We start from the raw sequence: 24,790 nt of genomic DNA, 5'->3' as shown, positions 1-24,790 counted from the left end.
AAGAAATAAGAAAGTCTCCACAGACACAGCAGCTCCAGCAGCTCGAGCTGTGGAGATGAATCCATCAGAGAGCTGCCAGACACACAATCAGCTCTTATCTCATGATATAGTCAGTTATGTGGAGGCACTGAGGCAGATACAGCAAATACAGCAAATACAGCAGGGAGGGACACACGCAGCTCTCTGAGGGTCTGAGCTATTGTTCTGTTTTTACAGCCGTGCTCGGGCTTCACTGTGCTGCTGCTCTGCCAATAAACCCGAAACACACAGGGAGAGGGAGGGAGGAGGAGAGAGAGAGAGAGAGAGAGGCTGCATCACAGTGAGGGAGTGCCTGCTGCCATCGTGGGAGCGGTTCTGCTCCTCCACATCAGACTCCTTCCATCCCTCCAAGCCGGAGGAGCGAGGAGGACCCTCTGCTCAGTTCTCTCTTTCCTTCCTCTCTGCGGACTCTGGGATAATTACCACCACGGCTGGGAAGATGGTTTTTCTGCTGTCCATGGTTTCCCTTTATACCCTGAGCGTGTTGAGCGGAGCCTCCGCCGCCACTCTCTGTAAGTACTCCGGCTCACCTGTCGCCTCCTCTTCCTCCTCATCCTCCTCCTCTGCAGCCGGAGAAACAGAAAGCTGCTCGGAGCTCCGGAGTTCTCTCACGGCTCCGGGCTCCGGGATCCGTGCTCCCGCTGCAGAGGGAGAACCGAGACCGAGACCGAGCGCTGCCTGCCTGTCACACCTGTGCGTCAGCGCCGCGCACATGAACAAGTTGTGTTGTGTTGTGTTGTGCTGTGTTGTGCTGTGGATGGTTCGGTGGGCATGGATGTGCGCTGAAGGTCAAGCAAACAGGTCCGCTGGTCGCTCCACGGTGGAGGGACAGAGCTCTGGCTCCCCCCGCTGCCTCCATGAGGACGAGGGACGGGGTGTTAAGAGTCAATCTCCGGACATGTTCCTGCTCATGTGTTGTGTGTTGGAGAAGCAAAAGTGCTGAGTGGTCACAACTGTGTGTGTGTGTGTGTGTGTGTGTGTTGGAGACAGCTGCTGGTGTCCATCCCTCCGCTTGTCTCCGCTTGTCTCCGCTCGTCTCCTCAACACTGAGTGATTTTCCATCAGGAGCTTTTTGTTTCTACCTGGAGCTGTGCAGCAGTTTAATTGCAGGCCCGTGTGCATGTTGCTGTGTGGACATCAGGACCATATTGATCAGCTATCAAATATTTATGGCACCTTTCGAGCTACATTCACAGTTTCATCTTCTCTCAGATGTGAAGGAGTCTGCTCCTCAATGGAAGACAAACTAAATGAGGCTGGTTGTAATTAAAGGACAACAGAGAGACTGATGCACATGGAGCCACGTCAGGCTGAGGCTCGCTGGTCAGAACAACACGAAGCTGAATCAGCGCCTCAGTAAACAGGATGTTATCATGTTGGAGGGTAGACCTGTGTTCAGCTAGCTGCCTTTATTGTTCCTCCAGTCAGCGTCTGAAGATGAACTCAACATGTAGATGAGTGTTAACGTGACGACAACTAAAATACTAGAAACTAGAATTAAAAGACGCCACAGCTGGAGTGTTTTACCTGAGTACGTTCTGCAGCCGCTGGTTTCAGATGTTTGCATCAGTTTGTGACGGAGGCAGAGACAGATGTTCTTGTTCATCTTCACACGGTGCTGAGACGTTCAGATGTGTTTGTTTTAACACTGAAGGGAGCTCAGGTCTTTGACGGGTCACTGGTCAGATTTCACTTTAACATTTAACTAAATGTAACAGAGGATGCTCATGCTCATCATTGTGTTTTATAACTATAAAGGCCCAGCAGTGTGTCTGACCTCGGAGCAGCCTAAACCACAGGAGACCACACACAAACTGGTTTTCTGTCCAATTTGCAATTTGGGCAAAATGTCAATTTGGCTCAGAACAACTTAGAGCTGAATCAGAATGTAAAACTAATTCCTCATCTCATGGTTCAGATCTGAATGTTTTTTCTCCTTCCAGTGATTTTTTTTATTTTTGTACTTTTATAGTTATTCTGTCAGATTCACACAGAATATTCCTGCTCATCAGATGATTAAACTTTGCTTATTTTGCACAAAGAAACCCACGACCCCAGCGCAGCGTGTCTGACCTTGGTGCCACTCAGACCACAGGAGAACAAAGAGAAACACATTCGCTTTCCAATTTGCAATTTGGCATAAAACCAGTGAGAGCTGAGTGAGAGTTTAAAACAAACGCGACTCGTCACGGTTCAGACCTGGATGTGTCTTGGTTCAGTTTGTGACGGATGCAGAGACAGATGTTCTTGAGGAATGAGACGTTCAGGTGTGTTTGTTTTAATAATGAAGGAGCTGACGGGTCGCTGGTCACATTTACTGTTTAACATTTAACTGTCAAAATTAACTGGGCTCATTTTACAGATGATAAAACCTTTTTTTTTTTTTTTTATTATTATTATGCACAAAGAAAACTATAAAAGCCCAGCAGTGTGTCTGACCTCGGTGCCACTCAGAGCAACCACAGGAGACCACACATAAACTGGTTTTCTTTCCAATTTGCAATTTGGGCAAAATGTCAATTTGGCTCAGAACAACTTAGAGCTGAATCAGAATGTGAAACTAATTTCTGATCTCATGGTTCAGATCTGAATGTTTCTTGGCTGCAGAGTCAGATGTTGTTCTTGTTCCTAAACGTCTTCACTCGGAGGAATCTGTGGCTGAGAATCAGCAGCAGAGTCCAGACCAGACCAGACCAGACCAGCTGACCAGAGCGTTCTCATGCTCCTCAGATGATGAACCTTTTTTTTTATTATTATTATTTGTTTTGCGTAAAGCAAAGCAGCGTGTCTGACCTCAGTGCGTCTCAGATCACAGGAGAACAAATGAAAACACGCTTTCTTTCCAGTTTCCAATTTGCGACTTGAATCTGGATTAAAAACTAATTTCTAAACGATTGCCTCATATTTCTGTTTTAGTTGTTTTCTAGGCCTTTTTTGTCTAAACTGTAAAAGAAGTGGAGCCCGCTGACCTTCCTCTGCCCGTTGTCCACATGTTGAAACACGTAAAAGGTCTTCCAGCCGTAAATGAATCCACCCGAGGCCTGATATCATCTGATCTGTTTGTCTGTCTTCACTCTCCGAGGGCGAGTGTGACACCAGGCTTGTGTTGGGCTTTAAGCAGTTTATGTTAAGATGAGGAACTGAGCTGAACTGACAGCTGCATTAGTCATTTATGACAGTCATGTGCTTCTCAAATGTGTGCCGTGATCAGCTCTGACATCCGGCGCACAGATGAAACGGTGAGCTGCTCCTGGAGGTCAAAGAGCTGCTCTCATGTTTACCGCCGAGCAACAAGAGGAGGCGAGCAGGGATGTGTCATAGCTGCTCTGTCAGGTGGCTGACATGACGGCAGCCATTTCCTCTCACAGCTCCCTCTGCACTTTCTTTGGGTTCTCCTCCAGAGAGACGATGACGAGCAGCGGGGCTCACCGACGCTGTATCGACGCGGCCTCCGCAGCGATCGCCGACACGATGGACTCTTTACAAATACATGGAAACAAGTCTTAACTTTATCAATTATTTTATTATTGTGGTACAATACGACGTTATTGACCATGGAGGAGATTTGTCTTGACAACAGTAAACCGCAGGGAGCTCTGCAGCAGTATCAGTAAAAGGACGGGAGGAAACTGATCATGTTGGCGTTGAGTGCTTTCTTTAAAACGTATCGAGCTCTTTGCACTATTCCCCAGCTGCTTCAGCTCAGGCTTTTAATGACTTTACTGCCGGCCTCTCTGCAGCGCTTTGATATTTTCTCTTTATTCGTTTTCAGGACGTGGAGTTGGACATTTTTAGCGGCTCCTTATAAATAACGCCCCCGCCGCCGCGGCCAGCTCCGAAACCGTGTGCATCAAATCAGGTTTTATTTAGAGACGAGGCCCGAGACTCGTTTAGAGCTGAGAGGCAGTAAAACACTGAGGAAACCAGAGTCATTCTGCTCAGGAACAGGTGATGGAGCGCTCAGTTAGCTTAGCTTAGCTTAGCTTAGCTTAGCTTAGCTTAGCTCGGCCAACTGTTGAAGATGTTCCCAGCAGCGTTCCTGTCCGTGTACATAAACACATGTTTCTATATTTTTAAAGTTTCTGTTATTGCACATGTTCTAGTATTTCATTTTTATTTTATTCATTTTTATTTTATTTTTTATTTTTTTTGGCGCACAAGTTTTGATCTGTAGGTTTATGGAAATTTCTCTCTTGATGTCAGCTCCCTCTGCTGTGCTGTGTCCGTCTGAATTAGCATCTTATTTTATCTTATCTCATTTAGGGTTGCTGCTTTTAATGCAAACTGTGTGTGTGTGTGTGTGTGTGTGTGTGTGTGTGTGTGTGTGTGTGGAGTCGTCTGAAAATAAGTCAGTAATGAATGCATCTAAATGTTTTAGCCGTTGAGCAATTAGAAGTAATTACCTTTTCACTTAGGATAATGAGAAATTGATAACGGTGATTTATAAAAATATGTTTGTTAGCGTCGCCGCTAACGACCGCTTCCCTTATTGATTCGCCCGTTGTCCATATATAAGACGTGACTAATGTGTGTCGCTGGGGCTTCGTCCTTCCAACGTTCTCCGTAAACTAAGAGAAGAAAGAGAAGAAAGAGAAGAAAGAGAAGCGCTGCCACTTTTCCTGGAAGTCGAACTCAAACGCGGTGAATTGATTGAAGCGGTTTCCCGTTGCCTGACTAATTGTTTCTGCGCTGCGTATCTACATATTTATAACTCAAACACAAACGCTGTTGTCTGTGTTCCGGTGGCGAATGGCTTAATTCATAATCATAATCTGCTTTACCGTCCTTAATAAGGCCAGCCAGGGCCGCGTCGGGGGCCGGCGGGAGGCCTGGTTTGAAGGAATTTGCTTTTGGCTGCGAGGAGAAAGGCTTTCATTAGCGGCCGATGTGACGCTCCTCACCGCCGCCGCTCTGTGGGAGGAATATTGCTGCACTTGATCCCCTCACAGCGAGCGGAGACCGCTTCAGCAGGCATCCATTTTTTATATGATAGAATCAGTTTCCGGGAGGGTGCAGCACCGCACACACACACACACACACACACACACACACACACAGACATATTTACTTAAAATTTCATGCTTCAAGTTAGCTCGGTGAGCAGATACTTCACAAGTAATTATATCCCGTCCCGAGCACCTGAACGTGTCGGAGAGGCGGCGGAGACGCGGCGGCGTGCGCTGGAGACGATGCAGCTGCAGATCCCCTCACTAATGAACGTGAAGGAGACACTCGGGGAGGGAACACCTACGGCTGCACACGTTCAAGGCCTGATGAGTTTATCAAAAGGTAAATGAGGCAGAGCGCTGGTGTGACTGCGCGGCGCCGGCGCTTTTCCTCATGTTTAAACATGCAGCGCCTCGTCTTAGAGGCAAACTGAACCGGAAGGAGATCTCAGGCTGAGCATCCGCAGGGACGGGATTACTCTCATCATCATCATCATCATCAACATCAGCATCATCACAGGGAGATGTTTTATAAAATCTAGACAGACGTCAGGTTTTATTTAACTTTAGCTCCTTCTACTTCATAAAAACAAAACGTGTAATTCTCTTTAGAGTTTAATCCTCTGTGATGAATCAGATCCAGGTTAATGTGGCCGCATCAAAGGAAGAACATCGTTGGTTGTTTTCTGAAGAACTGTCCTCAGTAATTTGTCGTGTATAAATCCCACAGTCACTCTCTGACCTCTTCGTCCTGATCTTCGTCAGCTTGAAGTAAATTCCAGAGATGACTGGAAGCGTCATTTGCAGCCGTGTGGGTTTGTGTTTGCTCCTGAATAAATAGTTGCCTTCCTTCATGAGAAGAAAAAACAAAAAGCTAAATTAACAAGGTGATGTTTGTGCGTTTGCTCCTGAGAGCCGAGCGCGGAGCTGCTCCTGTAAACACATGCAAATACAGCAAACAGCATCAGAACAGGGAGACGTCCTGACGCAGGAGCAGCGCTCAGCGTTTAACAGCAGCAGACACACGGGAAACGTCTCCGGGAGGAAGTGGACGCTGGCTGCCCGTTGCCGTGGCGACCCTCATTACGCCTGATTATTTCAGTTATTAGGTCGATACATAATCAGCTGATTGCGGTGGTTTGATGTGACGGAGATGATTTACATGAATTAATTAATTTAAGGAGGATTTCCATTCACATGAGTAAAAACCAACAGGGAGGACATGTTTCATGTTTCCATCAGCGTTCTCCACCTTCCTCTCCACCTTCCTCTCCACCTTCCTCTCCACCTTCCTCTCCACCTTCCTCTCCACCTTCCTCTCCTCGCTGACATCTTCTCCTGGTCTAACGAGACCTGAGGGGACGATTAGCAGCTAACGGTTCATCTCCAGGTCTTTAGCTTCTGCTTCAGTGACAGTTTATAGGCAGAGAGATACACTGATTTACACGACAATTAACTGTTAACTCTGGTGATTGTGACGCCAACGTGGTCCTGGATCTAGTCAGTACTGGGTCACTGTCAGTTCATTCAGAGAGAGTTTAGTTTTGAAGAGATTTTCTTCAGACTAATGTCCTCATTGGTTCCAGACGTCTGTAGTTTTCATGCGTCTTTCATTTCCCTCACACATCCACTAATCTGTTAATGCGACCTCGACGAGAGGATGCAGGAAATGGCTTGTATTTGAAAAATCTATGTGAGTATTTTATGAATCAGATCTTTTAAATCAAGATCTCTTTGAGTTGTTAAATTCAAACCCAGCCCTAGTAGTGGTCCAACCAGTGTTAGAGTCTTATGAGTCTTATAAAGGATCTCTTTGGACATTTACATTTTAATTGTTCAACTCGATTAGTTTCTTTCTTTCTTACGTGAACCAATGTTTTATTTTTTTCCGGAGTGGAACACAAGCTCATTGATCTTCTGTCTTATTAATGCTGGATCTTCTTCCATGTACGTTTTATCCGTGGTAATGTTTTAATAGCCCTCAGCCGTGGCTCCAGCAGCAGAATAAAACCATCCTTTGAGAACAGCTGGGATTTATTTGAAGTAAATCAGATCAAATGGTCAAATGTCACATTTATGTCAGGTTATTCTGATCTTTTATTTATTTGTTTCTTTATCTTGTCGTTGCATCAGTTGTAATTTAAAACACATTTGCAGAAGTTATCGTCTGTGCGTCTGGTTTTCATTCATCTGTTCAATGTGCAGTTTTTATTCTGTGTAACCTTTACTGAACAAAAACACCTAAAAATAATCTTAATGGTGACTAAGAGGAGGAAGAGAACGTAAAGCTAGCTGCAGTAGCTTGTAGCTTTGACATTTTAAACACGTCACAGCGTTTGAACGAGGCTCATGATGATCAGCAGCTCTGAGTCTCATCTGAGTCCGTCATGGAAACACGTCCTTTGTTCCTCGTCTCTCTCTGAGCATGAGGTGGTTTTTCTATTCTTTTAATTCTGTGTCTTTGTTTTCAAGTTGCTGGAGACACTTTCTTGATTTGCATGTGTTTTTCTCTGGTAGCAGCGCGTGTTGAGCTCTCGGGGGGGCTGCTGTACACCACCACCCCCCCTCCACCCTCCACCATCCACCCCCAAATCAATCTCCATCACAACAACCTGATTTTCAAACGCCAGAGCTGAATAAAAAGCCCGGCCGCTGAAGGCTGCGTGTTTATTTGGCTAAACTGTGTAAATAGAGTATTTCGAGTCCCCCCAGCCTGGTCCCCACCATTGTCCCCAGCCTGGTCCCTGCCGTTGTCCCCAGCCTGGTCCCTGCCGTGTCCCCAGCCTGGTCCCGTCCCCGCTGTTGTCCCTGCCGTGTCCCCAGACGGGACGCAGCGCCTCTCGGTTAGAGCTCGGGGACGTTGTTGTGTTTGAGGTTTTCCATTGATTATCTGGACGCATGAAGTGTTGGTGGTGAAGTCACAGCGTGTGATCTGATACCGTGACACAGATTAGCTTCATTTGTTTAAAGTTAATAACCAGAAATAAATCAGACTCACTGATTATTCATTTTAAATATTTGAAACTTTTAATTATTGGTTCTAAAATGAAGCTTTGTCTCTTCCAGAGCAGTTTTTAAAAACCTCTGACAATAAACTAATTTACATGATGTCTTACTGTTGATGATTATTCTTCCTCCCTCAGTGGCTGCAAAGCTATTAACCCTCCACGCCGCCGTCTCCGTCAGGTCTCCGTCAGGTCTCCGTCTTCAGAAGTCTTTAAATTGTGGAGAAGAAAATCCAATGACACACGATATCAGACTATTGAGAGGAATAATTTCTGCCTTGTCTCTCAGGAATTGAAATAAATCTATTATTGCGATGCGTGCGGCGCCAGTGGAGGCCTTTCCATTTCCAGCTGCAGCGGTCACACACTGATGCTGCACCAAATTCCAAATCTATAGACTGCAATGAATATGCTTCAGATTGCTGAGGAGTCTGTAAGTTTCACCCTCGATTTATTCTCCGTGTTACTGGCAGAGGGTCTGAAAGGATTATCAACACCCACTTTATATCGACTGTGCCAATAAGATGGATGCAAAAACCAGCAGGGACGCCGATGAAAAATGAGACAAAAAGAATAATATGAAAAAAAGAGAAATCCTTCAGACGGCAGAAAGAACAAACTGGCTGTTAAATTAAAGGGGGTGAAATCCCAAGGCCTGCTCACAGCGGCTGGATTTCACAGTCTGCGTAGCGCTTCATTATTTGATGTAATTACATTGTGTGATTACCTGCTGCATGTTCACACTGTATGATTTGATATTGATCGTGATGTGTTCATGAGGAGCAGAGAAGCCTTTCGTCCACATCGCTCTCTGTTATCTGATTTTTCTAGCGTCCATCCTTTGAGTGTCCGTCTGATCCCGGGGGCCGAGGCTCAGCTCTCTCTCTTATTCTACGGCACTGTGGCGGTGGCTTTGAGCGCGGTGTGTGTCGGCGCACCCTCAGCCGTGACTGCGTCGTTGAGGCGAGGTAGATAACTAGAAGAGCTCGTAAATGGAGCTGCTTAATCTGGCTCTTTACACTGTGTTATTAGGAAGCGACCGCCTGCTGCTGAGGCTGATTGAGTCCGGCTGTAGCGTAGCCGCGGCTGCTCCTTTCGTCCTTATGATTATACACTTGGTGCAGCACTACATGCAGGGGTCGTGAGTGTGTGTTACAGTCGGTGTAATATCAAAGCTCCTGAACACATCTGCAGCTTCTGAAGCCGAGCACAGCGTTTCCTCCGCTAGCAGCAGCAGCAGCAGGAGTCGTGATGTGCGGCGGCTCCTGGAGACGTTTCTGCAGCGTCGTCGCCGCCGCGGCTCCATCACATCACGGCGTTCACAGATTCATCCAGAGACAGACGATGAAGGCAGAGCTGCAGCAGCTGCTTCCTTCACCGTCCGTGGCTTCACGCCGTCGCAGCTCGGCCTCTTGACTGGAGCAGTGAGCAGCACAGTAAATACATCATCTCTCCTTCAGAAGCCGCTGGAACTGGACAAACGTACCTCTCCCTGTGGATCAGAGGGAATGCAAATCTTAATTCAAGCTTGCACCAAAATTATTGTGAAGTTAAATAAAAGAAAAAAAAACTACAAAGGAACAGAAAATAATTCCAGAAAGAAGGTTTCAGCTTCACTGCTGCTGCTGCAGCGAGGGGACAGACCCAAACCATGTTTCTCTTTATTAATATTATTAAACTAATTTATGCTTTGTGGTAATTGGCAATTAGATGTTGTGTTATTTTGGCTCCATTTAAATCAAACATGTCTAATCATGTTAGAAACACAGTGGAATAATGAGTCTATTATCTAATATCACCGCGTCAATGCGAAGCTGTTTTCTTCCAATAGATACCGTCCCCTGATGGCGACTGGCCTCCGGGTCGTTCCTCGTTGTTGTCCATTATTGGACCCTTTGTGGACAACATGTTAACCCGCTATCACCTTGTCTCTACCCGGCTGTTGTGTAAAATGCTTCCAGAAATCCAATAATCCAAGAGAAAATGATCACGTTTCCCGTCTCGGCCCGTTCCTGAATGAAGGCTGAATAATTAATGCTTGGCAGATGAGACGTGTGTAATCACTAAAGCTGTCGATAAGTCATCCCGCAGGCTGCCTGTAAATGCTTCTGGGTCCCTTTAGATTATATGCAGTGTTCAGAGAAATGAAGTGCTACAGTAAACCGCTCCCGTGTTTCTCAATCACTTGTATTGACGAGTGCTTCCTTGAATTCAGCCAACGTTTGGAACTAATTGTCAGCCGATACCTCGGCCCCCCTCGGCCCCCCCGCCCCCCCCCCGGCCCAGGGCTGAGCAGAGGTCACTGAGCCCCAAAGCCTGTTAGTCCATGCACGGTATCATATGAAGCTCTATCAATACCACACAGAGGTCTGAGGCCGCTCTGTTACCGGATACCATCACTGTACCCTTTGATATTATTGACTCTGTGGTCTGTGTTGACTTAACTGCTGCACCCTCCTCCATCACTCTGCCTTTGCTCTTGTGGGGTCTGCACACAGCTGCAGGTTATACTGGCCAACGTGTAGTTAAATATATCTGAGCAGAAGGTAGAGCAGAAGTATTTGTTCATGTTTATTCTTTGGTCTCGTTCGATTTAAGATAGAATAGTGTCTCTAACGTCAGGGTGGTCTGCAGCCAGGGGACGATACGACTCAGTCCAGCTACTTTTTAATCTCTAAGTTTTCTTTTAAAAGGTTTTATCTGTGATTTAATCTCTGTTATTATGTCCACTTGATTGCGTACTTTGTTTATTTGTGTTAAGGCGAAATAAATCCCAGCTTCTGTGGAATAGATGGAGGTTCTTCTGTCCTCAGAAGGAAACAGATCAGATCACGACAACTTTCTCATTTCTGTCCCTCAGACGTTCCAGGTGCACGACTTCCCACATAAACTAAACGTACGACTGTTTAACTGGTCAGCTGGTGAAGTCCCGCCCCTCCCTGTGGAAACCTTAATGCAGGAAAAGAAAAATATGAATGTAGTTAATATCAAGAGGCAGCTGTCAGGTTGCAGTTTCACATAAAGACGATAAAAGACCTTTTGGTTTGGTATGAACCAGACCTCTGATCCTGCACCGACACGGCCGTCACTACAGCTCATGTCACCTCGTTCTCCTTGAGTGGAGGGAAATGTATAAAAAAGAGATGGAACTACTATCTATCTATCTGTCTGTCTATCTGTCTCTGTTCGTCTCCATCTTTGTCTGACTCCTCCTACCTCCAGCGGTCAAAGGTCATTGGTAGCTCTTAGCTTAGCTCGTAGCTCTTCATATGAACTTAACTTAGTCTCATCTAAGTACTTTATATCACTGTGCTGCTCCTTCAAATTTCATATCCTTTCTCCTCACTTGTAGCCACAGGCCTTGTAGCAGCTAGCTAGTTTTGGTAGCTAATGCTAACTGAGGAGATCAGGCTAACGGCTCTTATCCAATCACATGACAGGATATTCAGACACTTAACACATCAGATACCATCCTAGGCTCGTCTCATTTACGTTCCCTCATAGTTTTACCATCAGATATTAGTTTGTCACAGAAATAATGCTCGTTGATGAATACTTTTCGTCTTCGTTAGTGAAATTAGAGCTGGACTCTGAGCATGTGGATGTCTACATGTGGATGCTTGGGTGAGGAGGGCAGTGTGTGTTTGATATGTTTGTCACTACAGCGTACTACCAGCAGTGAGGAGAGCCGAGGAGCTCCACATTTTCTACTTTGAATAATCTGTTTCCCTGTGATGCTGACAGAATTAATCAGAATAATCAGTCAGAGGACGCTGATAGATGACGGCTCTGATAAATCCTTCAGCTCATTTATCAAGTAAAAAACACAAAGAGTGTTTCAGAGGGCCGCTGTGAATCAAAGCTCGGAGGTTTGGGACTAAATTGGATCCATTTTGGAAGGACGTCTTCTGGATGAATGATTAGTCCTGTATTGTTGTTATTCCAGACGTTAATGCTGCTGTGAAGCTTTGTCTTTCTGGTTGGTCCTCAGCGTTTAGAAGCAGCTCATCTAAACGCTGAAACACAGTGAATCGTCTTTAAACAAAGACTAAAAATGAATCTGCTAATTAACAAATATTGATTAAGAGAAAAATACAGAACATGAAGTGATCACATGACAGCGTGAGGTTTCCTGCCTTTAACAATAGATGATTCAATCAAGCAACAGATGGTTTCATAATGAAATGATGCTTCCATTTACATCCACAGCATTATAAACAGTGATAAATGTTTTAATGACTTCTTACTGATGCCCATCGAGGGACCGCTGTTGGAAATTGGCTTCAGCTCTGCACACACATGCAGAACATCAGGCTCCTGCAGCCGGTCAGTGTTTTACAGACTCGTCTCCTCAACGTCACGTGGAGAAAGATATCTGAGAAACAAACGGTTCATTTACATTATTTACATGTTAGGAAAAGATAAAAAGGAGACGGGTCAGACATTATGTGAGCTACTGGAGCCGAAGAGTGGCGTCGTCTCCGTTAGGGCTGGGTTTTAAAGATCCACTTTCAGATTTAAATCAGTCTCAAATTGAAAGATCTGATTCTGATTCATAAAATGCTCTGATCAGTTTAAATTCATTTCCTGCATCCTCTCGTTAGAAATCTCGCTGCAGTCTCATGAGAGCAGTTTCACACAACAAATGTCAAGAGAGCTCACAGAAGCTCCAACTCTGAGAGCATTTAATGAGTCTGACGGCTGAGAAGAGCTGGACAGACGCAAAGAAAGACGAGAAACTAGAGGGAGACGATGGAGGAGACGCCACGAACAAGTTGTTTCAAAAACCTCGAAATGAAATGAATTAAATCAGTTCAGGGAGCTATCCTGTCCATCCTCCCCCTCCTCTTCCTCCTCTCCATCCTCTCCCTCCAGACATTTATCCACATGACGGGGGCAGTTGATCCCACAAACCCCCCACAGACACTTGTACTACCACAGCCTGGCCACCAGGGTGCAGAGGGGCGTGACTCAAACAAACCAAACAATAAAATACAAAGACACATGGAGCCTGTTTGAATATTTAACACTTGACTCTGCTCGTCCATACAGACAGTAAATCAGAGGGAAGCTGCCGTGTGGCGCTGCGTCTTTAAGACTCCAATAAAACGACTGAATGTTGGTTTTCGCCGTTTCGTCGCCGTCTGATTGGGCAGCTGTGGCTTTAATGGGGTTTGGGTTTGATCCACGCGGCGAGAAGGATCAGATGAGACTGAGGAGCTCGCTCTGCTCCGCTCCGCCTCTCTATCCCTCATACATGCTCTATTTTTACCAAATCCCTTTGGCAATTCTTTTTTTCATATCCAACTGTTTGTACATTATTTCCAGAGACTGAAACTTCCTGGTATGTGGCGAGCCGTGTTGATATGGCTTAGGAGGCAGCGATGCCTCTGGAGCTGAAGCTTAGAACATCACGTGTGCATCGAGAGGCACTTTGTCGTCACGTATGAATCAGATTCCTTATTCTTTAGCAGCATGTAGTTTGTTCTTCGGGGGAAGGTCAGCGTGGAGCACGGCCGATAATGAACAGGACGTAAACCTGCAGCCGTGTCTCCGTTTCACTCTCCACCAGGTGCCCTTGAATTCAGAAGATTATTTATGCAAAGTTAATTACAGATTTTCCTTCCATATGAACACAGATATTGATTGAATGAGGACAGAGAGGAGAGGGAGAGCTCACGTGTTTGCATTCATACGGGGGAGAAGGAGAACCTCTAAAATGAAAAGAGTCCAAGGTTATGAGCGGCCTTAAAGGATAACAGCGCTAATATTCTGTGTGTGTTTTATTGGCGGGCAGCTAGTGGCCGTACAAAGGGCAGGAACCAACAAAGAAAGTGATCCTTTTGTTAAGGACTGTCTGTGTAGCCAAGCCTGACGTACTGGAGCTCATTGCTCTGTGCCACCGAGCCCCAATGTCATTATTATACAGCGTGAAGGACACGGACACACTCCTGGTGCTATAAATATTGGGGTTGACAGAGTTCAGCCTCCTATACGGTATTTAGCTGGAGTTGGAAGTTTGTTGCATCACAACAAAAGAAATCTATGTTTTTTTTAAAAATGAAAACACTCAGAGTTGTTGTCTTCAGATGCTGCGTACTGTCAGAGAGAGGAGACCTTGAGCCGTTTACTGTCTGCTCCTAAATGAATCAAACTCAATGTGAAGTTTAATCATAACCAACTTAAAGGCAGCTTTAAAGCCGGCAGGTCAATCTAAGCTCCAGGACTGTCTCTGTCTCTGTCCACACTGAGGACTTTATTGAATTCTCAGTGGACAGAGTGAATGTGGGCAAACGTTCAGGTTCAGGCGGCTGGAGGGTCCATTAAAATATTAGGTTTGAGTTCAAATATTGTACAAGGTTCATAGAAATCACTCTGTGTCTGCAGCTTTAAAGCGGGACAGCGTGTCTGTCCGTCCACGTGGGGGGACAGGAAACATGTTCTTTTCTACAAAAAGGGGGGCTGGCAGAAAAACCATGGGCCCCACTGCTCTAATGAATGGATTCAGAGTTGTTCTCTTCTTCTTATGTTCTGTTTCTGGCAGATCCAACGCTCCACTGAGCTCAGAACCATTCTGTTCTTGTCCATAAAGTCTGATGTTTTCAGTCTCATGGTCTCAACACATATGACGCATCTTACTACGACTTGATGACTTGGTCTGACACGTGATCAACATAGAAACCCAATGATTGGCTCTAGATGTGACCTGGTGAGTGCGGTCAGGTTTATTTCAGGTCAGGTGTTTCCATCTTCTCTTCCTATCCCCAGCAGAGTCCATGATAACCTCTGGAGGTCTGCTCAGAAACACATCATCCTCCCTGAGTCTGCCGCCGATGCCTCTCCTTCCACAGCGCTTGATGCACTTTTGATTTCAAGAGAGATTAAGTGTTCCCTCTCTGCCAACACTCGTGTGCATGTGTTTATGGCCGTGCATTCAAATGCAAGTCTGGGTTGGTTTGGCTCTAACGTCGGAGCCGCCCTGAGCTTCGCTCCGAGGCCGTGAGTCGGCTTGAGAGGATTGTCAGTTATCCCGCAGGCCAAGGAGCAGCTTTGCAGACAAATCATCCTCCGTCCATAAGTCTTCCTGACTGACAGCCGGGCATCTGGCTCCGGACCAGAGCTCTAAACAACAGCAGGAGGCTCTGTCAGATGCTCATTCTGCACATGGAGGCAGCACTTCACTCCACTCCACCTGCCAACAGGAGAACGTGAGTCAGAACATCACAATTCTGGTTTGTTTCACATCTTCAAAGCTGTCTTGGTCTGATTTTGATTGGGTCGACTGAATGAAGGAGCAGAGCGACTAACCAGGCCTCGGAGGTGCTGCTCTCATCTCTGCCTCTCCTACCAGAGGCTGGAAGAAAGGTGAGCGAGCAGAAAGTTATTCTGAGGGATCAAACGCAGGATCAGGGAGACTTTTGACAGATTAACAGAGTGACTTGCGTAACAGCAGTTCTTGTGGAGTGTTAAGTTGCCAGCGTTCTCATCCTCAACCCCCCCTCCCAGCCCCCCACCCCTCGATGAACATCTGCAACTGCACTGCAGCTCAGCCTTACTCTGAGTCTTGGACAAAACAGCTTGATCCACTTTAGTCACACTTGAAATCAGGATTAGAAAAAATCTCTTGGCGAGCGATCTGAGCGCAGTCAAATCAGGTCAGACCGAATTCAGCGGGACACCCAAAAGGAGAGCGGGCGCACGCTGTCAGCTCGGCGGCGCTCTCATCATCCAGATGGACGGCCAATCGCAGCTCCAGATGTGCTCAGAATCCGTCCCCAAACAAAAGGCCCCTCGCTCGCTCAGAGCGCTGGAGTGCTCGCTGATGGAGGGAGGGAGTGGAGGGATAATTGTAATCAGGCCGGTGCCAGTTCTCATCACGTTCTCAGACACAGGTCTTAATGCAGCTCTTCTCTGGAGTGAAGCCGAAGCGTGAAGAGGATGTTGTTGTAAGACTCGCTGCTCTCGTGGCAGGCAGCTCTGGCTCACGCCGAGATGAGACCGACAGCTTCAGATCACTGGACTCTTAATCTGCTCCTGCCTGTTGGATGTGATGTAATCTCACAATGTGGGATTAGAAAGAACACACACATAAACACAGGAGGAGCCTCGGCGTTTCTCTGCACTTTCCAGGGGTCACTGCATGGGTTAATAGACTGTTGGAGCATCTGAGAACTGGATAAGTGAGGCAGCCCTGTTATTTTTCTCCAATTCTTACTTTAAAACCCGCCCGCTGACAGGCAGCGCTGCTCTCTGAACCAGTGTGTTTAACTGCTCCTGGATGCAGCTTGTGTTATTACTGTCAGCTGAATAAGTCCAAGTACGGCGTCGAGCTTTAACGCGGCAACGATAACGCCGTCTGAATTGTTTTCTGTTTGTTTTCTTTCCCAGATAATTGCAATGGTCCCCTGGTGTCAGCGCTACCACATGCCTCCTTTCAGAGCTCCTCTCAGTCCTCGGCCAGTTACGCCGCTCACAACGCCAAGCTCAACAGAAGAGACGGTGAGTACGCCCCCCGCTGCTTCTAAGTGTTTCCAGTAAACGGTGACGGTCGAGGTCGTACGGGCCGCTCTCTGACGACGGTGACGAATGTGTTCTGAAGCTGCATGTTCCTCTGTTTGGATGTGGCTCTGGGACAAAACACGTTCTACAAATAACTGCAAACAATACAGGTACAGGGACGCTGCAGAGAGTCCAGCAGCAGCAGAGGATGGAACGACTTCATCAGGGTCCTCAAGAAACACACTGAGAAGGACAATTTAAATACTTTAAATGGAAAATATACATGTGAGAATCAACACATACACATGCAGGAAGTATGGTCAGGTGTATTATCAGGTGGTTTCTGGACTAGATATATTAACTCAATAAAAACAATAAACAGACTGTGTAAACAGGGCACAGAAAAGATATATACAAATAGAAATAAATATAAATACATCAGATAATGTAAAACCATCTAGTTAAAGAATTATAAACTCCTAAATCCTAAATGCTCCAGTAAATATAGAACAAGATGGCTCTGGCTGTCCATGTCTTTGTAGCCGACACTAGTCGTCTCTAGTGGATGTCCCGGCCTTTGGTTGCCGAGGTAACCCTATGTTATATTTCAACAAAGTTCAACAATCGGAGCATATAAATATATATGTTGCTAGTGTGTGGATGGAGCTGCTATCATCATGGTGGATGTGGTGGTGGGAACCAAAGTTTTCCTCCTGAGGCCCTGCGTCCTCATATGTGGACATTAAGTTTTAGGTTTGTGGCATCTTCTTCTGCATTCTGCTTCATTTAGTCCTGTTGTCCTCATAAGTAGACATTTTGTCTGCCAACTAGTGGAAGCAAAGTGTCACTACACTAATCAGTGTAAAAACACAATAGCGAGCATATCATCAGATTCATTCTACAAAAGTGGACGAGGTACAAAACCTCATCAAATACTACGGATTAAACTTTTTTATTTATGCTTATTGACTTTTCTAGTTTGCGATGACACACATTTAACAAATGCTGTCAATAGTAACAAGCTATAACATCACTAATTAGCAAGTACTCGTTTGAGGACATTGGGACTTTATTGTTTGCAATATATTTATATTAAATAATTTATATTTTGTTACACGTTGCTGACTTTATTGTAATATACAGTGAAATAATCCCCACGTCCACATTTGAGGACATTTTGTTTTTAAACTACTTCCTGTTCACAGATGATGCTTAGTTTTTATACTTCTTAGATCCTACTAATCCCAAATACCTTTGAGAAATTAAAAATGCATACCAGACAAAAGCTCAGGTCTCAGCTGGTTCGCTGCTGGACTTCATCCTCAACCATCCGTCCGTCCACAGAACCAGGTTTAACTGATTCCTTACGTCTGTGTTTTCAGGGGCAGGAGGCTGGTCTCCCATGGTGACCGACCAAGAGCCCTGGCTCCAGGTGGACCTCAGGGAGCAGATGGAGGTGACGGCTGTGGCCACGCAGGGACGTTTTGACAGCTGGGACTGGGTCAGCAGTTACCTGCTGCTCTACAGCGACACGGGCCGGGCCTGGAAACAGTACCGGCACGAGGACGGAGTGGCGGTGAGTCAGTCAGCAGTTTGAGTCCAGAAGGAGACTCTGGGATGTGTCCAGAAGCTTCAAGGTTGAAGGAATAAACTTCACTCAGACGCTGCTTTGCTGAGAAAAAGTGTTGATGCCACTTTGATATTTGTGTATTTTCCAGCGCTACAGCACAGCGTTCAGTAATCTAACTGAGACTTAGAGGCGGAGCTAGCCTTCCTCTAAAGGTCACTACTTAACTTGATTGTGGAATCACTACTTAAAATATTGAAATGTCAAGTTGTGGTTCAGGGTACTGTTAACATTTTCTCTCTGCTTTGAAAACCTCAGCGTATCAGTCTACTTTTAAGATTTAGTCAGGAATTAAATAAGAATTTATTCATCGAAGAATGGAAAAATAATGGTGTCATATTTAGGGATGGGCTTAAAAAAAAATATAGAGCTCCTGGATCCTCTCATGAGAAATGTTGTGAACCTGGATTCACGAGACGAACCTTCTTGATTAGTCCACGTGTGATGGAGACTCAACGCGTCAGGGTTTTGAAAGCTGACTGGATTTAAAGAGGACAGAGAGGAGCTGGATGAAAGATGAGAAACTAGAGGTCATGAGTAAGTGAAATAGTTTTGAAACTGAAATATCTGTAAATGAAGCGTTATGGAGCTGATATATAGGAAGCTCTCTGTGACTCTGGTGTCTTTTCCATTTCCAGGCTGGGATCATAAACACTGATAGTGAGAATAACATTTAGCCCGGTGTCACATGAGATAGCGTCGGCTCTCTGTGGAGTATCTATCGATGACACCGCAGGTCAGATAACATCCTCACAGGTTTGTAGGCGTGGGACGTGTCCCAGCGTGGACGCCATGATTACGGCGGCCCTCTGTCTCCTGTGTGTGATGTGACCACAGGTTATGGCGTCCTGTTCAATGATTCAGTCCGAGGAAATGGCCCCACCGTGGCACGTGCCATTAAATCTTTATTGTGTTTGCCCCAGTTATGTCACAGGCTGCCAACAAGATGTTAAACTGTGTTTTCAGAGTGTTTTTCTACTTGGCAGTCCAATTAGCAGTGTGTAGTTGCCCACTGGCGTGTCACTGCTGCAAAGTGATCTTTTTTTCATTGTGTTGAAATTAAAAGAGAGAGAGAGAGAGAGAGAGAGAGAGAGAGAGAGATGTGAGGCCTAAGAATGTGTCTGCTCTGAATTATTTATCCTCCTTCACCTATTTAAAAATTGATTATTTAAAACACATTAAAATGTAGGAAAGAGACCCGATGAAGCCTGAACCTTCCTCCACAGACCCAGCAACCACACACACAGCAGCAGCAGCACGCTGTTTACAGCTCATGTGTTAATACGCGTCTGAAAGTAGTTCCCACAAACTCCAGGACTGACTCCAGTCAGAGTGATCCTCCAGTGTTTAATATATTTAATCCTGGACACCGTTATTCCCTCTGTTAACGTCAGGACTGAGAGCTGACTGCTTCTGTCCTGCTCTTCTCTGTCGTCGTTTTAAATCCAAAGACGCAGGAAAGATGAGAAACTAGAGGGAGAAGATGGAGGAGACGCCACAAACCTCTGGAACTAATGCCGACGTTAGTTATAGTTTTCAGTGAAATGGCGTTAAAACAGGACACCAGTAGCCGATTAATGAGCCTGTTGGTGAGAGGCAGCAGCAGCAGCAGCAGATTAAGACCAGCTCATAGTTTCCAGCGAGGCGTAAACTGACTTTGAAATCATATCGCGGCCTAGTCGTCCAAAGAGCAGCGGACGGAGCTGGATCAGGTCGTCCTGCTCCTCTAACGATGACTCATGTCATGTGGGGATTACAGAGTCTCTGCTGTTTTCTGGGTTCAGCTCGGTCACAGATTTGAGCAGATGCCGATGTGAACGTCTCGTGGATTCAGAAAGCATGACTCTGCAGAGCGTGCCACTGCTGGAGGATTTCATGAAGCCTCTGGAAAAAACATGATGCAAACTCTTGGTTTGTTGTTGTAGAGATGAACAAAAGAACTTTAATTAGTGGAGGAAGGAAAAAAAAGATGTGAAAGAATGGTAAGGTTCCTCAAACCTAAGTTTTTGGTTTATGTTAAAGTTCACCGAGCGGCTGATTTGTTGGATTATCGTGACGAAGAGCTGGGAGCGTCTTCCTCCCGCTGCCAGGTCTCATCATTATGTCTGAGAGATGAAATGAAGCTGCTGTGCAGGGAGAAGACGAGGCAACATGACCTGCAGCTATCGCCCTTTGTGACTGCCCCATGAGAGGGAGAAAACAGACGCTGGATTCCTTTTAAATATTCAGATTGTAACGGCTCATCCGGGACGTACGGCGCTGCAGCCACCCCAGCCAGAACAGGCACCCTCCTCTGGGACCTGGCAAGCGTTTAAACGGGGCGTGAATGGTCTTTATATTTACTGATGTGTGTTAAACGCACGCTCGCTCAGGCTCGCTCAGGCTCCCGGCGCTCTGCTTTGGTGTTCATGTGAAGGATGAATAGCAATGATTAGCAGCCAGTTTGTCTGCGGCCTCTAATGAAACTCACACACAAGATGACTAACTCCGGCGTTCAGCGGGACCTTTTGGCAGAAGCGACTCACATCCGTCTGGAAGCTCAAAGGTAACAGCTTACTGTCAGAAACTGAACCGAGGGCAGCTAATGAGCGAGCAGCAGCTGCCGGTGCGACTGCTAGCTCTCAGCCGCTCGCAGCTAAAGCTCGGCCAAATTAGCTGCACGGAACAAAAAATTAGCTGGGTCGAAGGTGGACGGGAACTGTTAATGAGCCTGCTGAAGATTTAAAGAGAAAAATAAATGCAATTATTTTAAAGTCGTAATTTGTTCTGGCTTGAATAGAATGTGTGATGGAGGTCCCCGTGAGACTCTGACCAACATTCTTCTTAACGGATTAGGAGATCTTTTAATTGCACCGTTAAAACGTCGGCCGGTGGTTGAGGGGAAATAAAAACTCCTTGAAGTGTCACAAGTGGGAAACGTTTAGCCTCTGGGGAGCATGACTGCACCCGGTAAACACATCTGACTTTTAGTTGTTTTAAACTGAAACGATGAGACAAGACACCAGATTCATCAGGATTCATCCTCTGGGGAGAATGAACACGTGCGTTAAGCTTTGCAGGCCTCTGGTGAATGGATCAGATTAGAGAAAAGCTTTCCTGATCAAATCATTGCCCGTTATAAGCATTTATACCTGTGTCGGCATCGTTCTGTCAGTACGTCGCTAAAATATAAGTCACCTGAGTTGGAGTTGGAGCGGATGACCTGAGGAGGAGGAGGAGGATTTTCTGAGAGACTTGGATGAGGACGTGATTTCAGATCAGTCACAGCTGTTGTAGTTTCTGAGGAGGTGAACGTCATCCTGCAGAAGAATAGATCTGCTGTATAGATATGTTCCTCCACAGATACGTTCCTCTAAAGTAATTTTTTCTAGTATTAGTTTTTGATCATGTTTGTTATACTGTGTTGCAAATACAGAGTATCCAGATTACTGCACAGTGACATTTTATTTTCCCTGATCACATGTACAGTTACAGTGAGCTTGTCTTTACAACTGTATTTTTAACCCCACTGGTCAAAATGTACTTATTCCCTCAAAGCAAATTTTTAATTTTATTAAAATAGGCAATTTTATTGGTCATTTTGGCAAAGACATTTCAAGTGAGGACGAGACGGCTCCTGCTACAGCCCCAAGTTAATTAGGATTCCATCAAGTGAGCAAGGAGACGCCACCGCTGCAATCGGGCCATTTTGGATCAAGTGACTCAAGTGACTCGCACAACCCGGCTCATATTGACTCGGAGTGATCTGAATCCCTCAAAAGATCCGCGTTTTACACTACTACTGCAGAACCGAATCAAAACAGCACTGCAGCAAAAATTCAGCTGCTGAACACTTCACAAAATGCGTATAAATTCCTCCACTGGCACTCGTGAATGTAATCACTAATGAGCTTTGTCATATGACGGATAGCTGTCGCTTGTGCAGTCACGTGATCGCAGCCGTCAATCAAGATGCACCAGTGCAGATATTTTATTTTGAACTCGATTTATATTCATGAAAATTGAAAGAATACAGTTGTTTAAGATTGTGTGTGGTGTTTTTAATCATAATTTTAAAAAGAATAATAATTAGTTAAAAAAAATATTTTCATCAGTAATTTTTTTTATCAATTACTAGACATTTCAGGCGACCCCATTTGAATTCCAGACGACCCCACGTGGGGTCGCGACCCCAAGGTTGAAAAACACTCCTCTAAAGTAATTTAATAGAAGAAATTACCGAGCCACTGAACAATGAACAAAGCTACGTGCTTGTATTGTCCAGCGCTGGATGCTACGTATGTGATGCACCAATAAAACTGGAGACTCTGAACAAACATCCATATTTATAGGCTCTCCTCCCTCTGCACACATTCACAAGTTTAGTTTGCTTAACTTAGTTTCTCTTTAATGAGTCACTCGCCTGTTTTTTTGTTTGTTTTTTGTAGTTTTTTTGAAGCCGACGTCTGTGTTGACATCACTGTGTGTTCCTGTCGCTCTTCTGTCTGTGGGAGTGTTCAGAGAAAAGCCGGCGGAGCACGAGGACGTCTTTCTTCTCCTAAAAGCTGATAATAAGCTAATTAGTGCAGCCAGGGGAGGAAATCAGTGAAAATGACTTGTCTGTGGAAGCTTTGTGGACTTTTGTTGCCTCATGTGTGTTAAACACAAACAAGGACTGAGTCGTAATGCTCCTGACATCCTCGTCTTCTTCGTCTACATTTAAAGTTAGCTCCTTAAAAACGGCAGAGCTCCTGTTTCACATCTAAATCCCTGGATGATATTTGCAATCTGCTCCATCGTGAATTAGCTGCAAATATTCATAGGTGGGAAGAGAGAGACGTTCCAGCAGGGAGTCCATATTATCCTTCATTATCCTTGCAAAGCCTTATTTAAAAATCTCTTTTAATGTAGCTCTGAATAAATGTGTGAAACAAATTCTCCTCCCCAAGGGGGGGTTCAGCATTCATTTGCTGCTAGTTCAGGTAGATGGGAATCTAATGGGAGTTAAAATGTGTTTGCATGAAGGCTAAAGAGTCCCTTTTTGTTAACTATTAGCGCTTCACATTGGTCTAGTTCCATTTAGCCGAGTGTCACTGGGAATAAAAACGAGCCTCTGGTCAATGTTTGTAAAAAACAAACCTGCAGTCAGATCATCAGGACTGATCCAGGGTTTATGTCTGGTAATTCAGTTTCCTGCAAAACTAAATTACATTTAGCTCATGAGCTAATGTTAGCGCACACTGCTATTGATATTTACACCAATCAGCCACAACATTATGACCACTGACAGGAGAAGTGAATAACATTTAAACCATCTTGTGACAGTTCAATGTTCTGCTGGGAAACTTCTGGACCTGGCATTCATTGGTGTGGATGTTACTTAGACATGTAGCACCCACCTAGACCAGACCAGGCACCCCCACCCCATAGCAATGACACTCCTTGATGGCAGCAGCCATCCCCAGCAGGATGCAGCCTGACACAGACACACACACAAAAACACTTTAGGAACAACTAAAAAAAAAAACATGAAGAACAGCACAAGGTGTTGACCTGGCCTCCAAATTCACTAGATCCCAAACTGATCAAGTATCTGTGGGATGATCCACAGAGGCCCCTCCCCTCAAAGGCCCCCCACTAACAACAGGACACCCTCAGAAGGCCCATGTCCATTCTCTGATGAGTCACCTACACAATATTAGGAAGGTGGTCATAATGTTATGGCTGATCTTTCCACCTTATTTATTTAAAAAATGTCATTACTGTCGTCAGGGTCGTCCTGAAGCCCGTCTGACTGGCGTCCTCATGGAATAAAATAACTCACATACTGACAGAGTCTCGATGCATCAAAGGTTTCTCGTCTCGTTGATTCTCCAAAGACAAGGACGCAGAAAAGTCTGGATCTCTGATGCAGTTCTCTGTTCCAGGAGGCTCATCTCTGGGTCTCCTTTCAGTCCGATTCAAAACGAACAAATATTTCTAATACTTCATGTAAGAATGTGTTTTTTTTTTCTTTCTAAAGCTGCAGGGAGCTGTTTAATTCAGCTCCTCGTTTCCCTGAAACTCTGCGGCACAGAGGTGGGGAGTGACCCACAGAGACACGGCGGAGGCATTAAAGAGAAACACAGCAGGCTGAAATAATTCTCCCGTTACATCCACAGTTTACACTGAGAAGCAGATCGTTTAAGTCAAACTACTCGGTCACGGGCAGGACTGAGCTCTTGGGTGTTCGTTTTCAGGATCAGCACCTTGGACAGCGGCCGTGACGGCGGCAGTGGTTTTAACGTTTAACTCCCACGTCACCGTTCGTGAGGAGCTGCACATTCTTGTTTTACATTTAAGAGAAATAAAAAGTAAGCTGATAACATGAGAGGACACTCCTACGGCTCTCTGCTATCCGGTGGCCTCTGCTCATTCTGTTTGGGGGACTTCCACATCGGACTGGACCGGTGATCGGGGATCATTTTAGTGTTTTTGGCCCGTGGCAAGGTTATGTGCTGGTAGCTTCCTCTTCAGTGTGTGTTCCCTCAGGCTGTTTAACTTGCCTGTGACCTTCTGGAGCACACTGTAGCGTCTTCAGCGCCGGCAGCAAGATTTCCCCCCCGAGAGAATTGATTAAAATAAACGTATGTGCCTGTTCTGTATGCAACAAAAAGGAAAAGTGACACGGGGGAGCTCATCACTGGAGAGGAAGA

At 45.5% G+C, this 24,790-nt stretch overlaps 1 protein-coding gene across 1 annotated transcript in view; it reads left to right on the top strand.

Moving 5' to 3' along the window:
• The first annotated feature begins 455 nt into the window (after positions 1-455).
• The window catches only part of LOC311488302 (contactin-associated protein-like 5), a 76,708-nt gene continuing 52,373 nt past the window's right edge, over positions 456-24,790 (top strand). The window contains exons 1-3 of the mRNA XM_084544929.1: positions 456-551; positions 16,379-16,489; positions 17,872-18,065. Coding sequence (XP_084401055.1) covers positions 479-551; positions 16,379-16,489; positions 17,872-18,065 — 378 coding nt within the window. The 5' untranslated portion in view covers positions 456-478. The remainder of the gene's footprint in view (positions 552-16,378; positions 16,490-17,871; positions 18,066-24,790) is intronic.

Source organism: Chelon labrosus (assembly GCF_963514085.1).
Source record: "Chelon labrosus genome assembly, chromosome: 5".
Lineage (NCBI taxonomy): Eukaryota > Metazoa > Chordata > Actinopteri > Mugiliformes > Mugilidae > Chelon > Chelon labrosus.
Note: the sequence above shows the minus strand (reverse complement) of the source record. Positions and strands in the feature narration are given on the sequence as shown.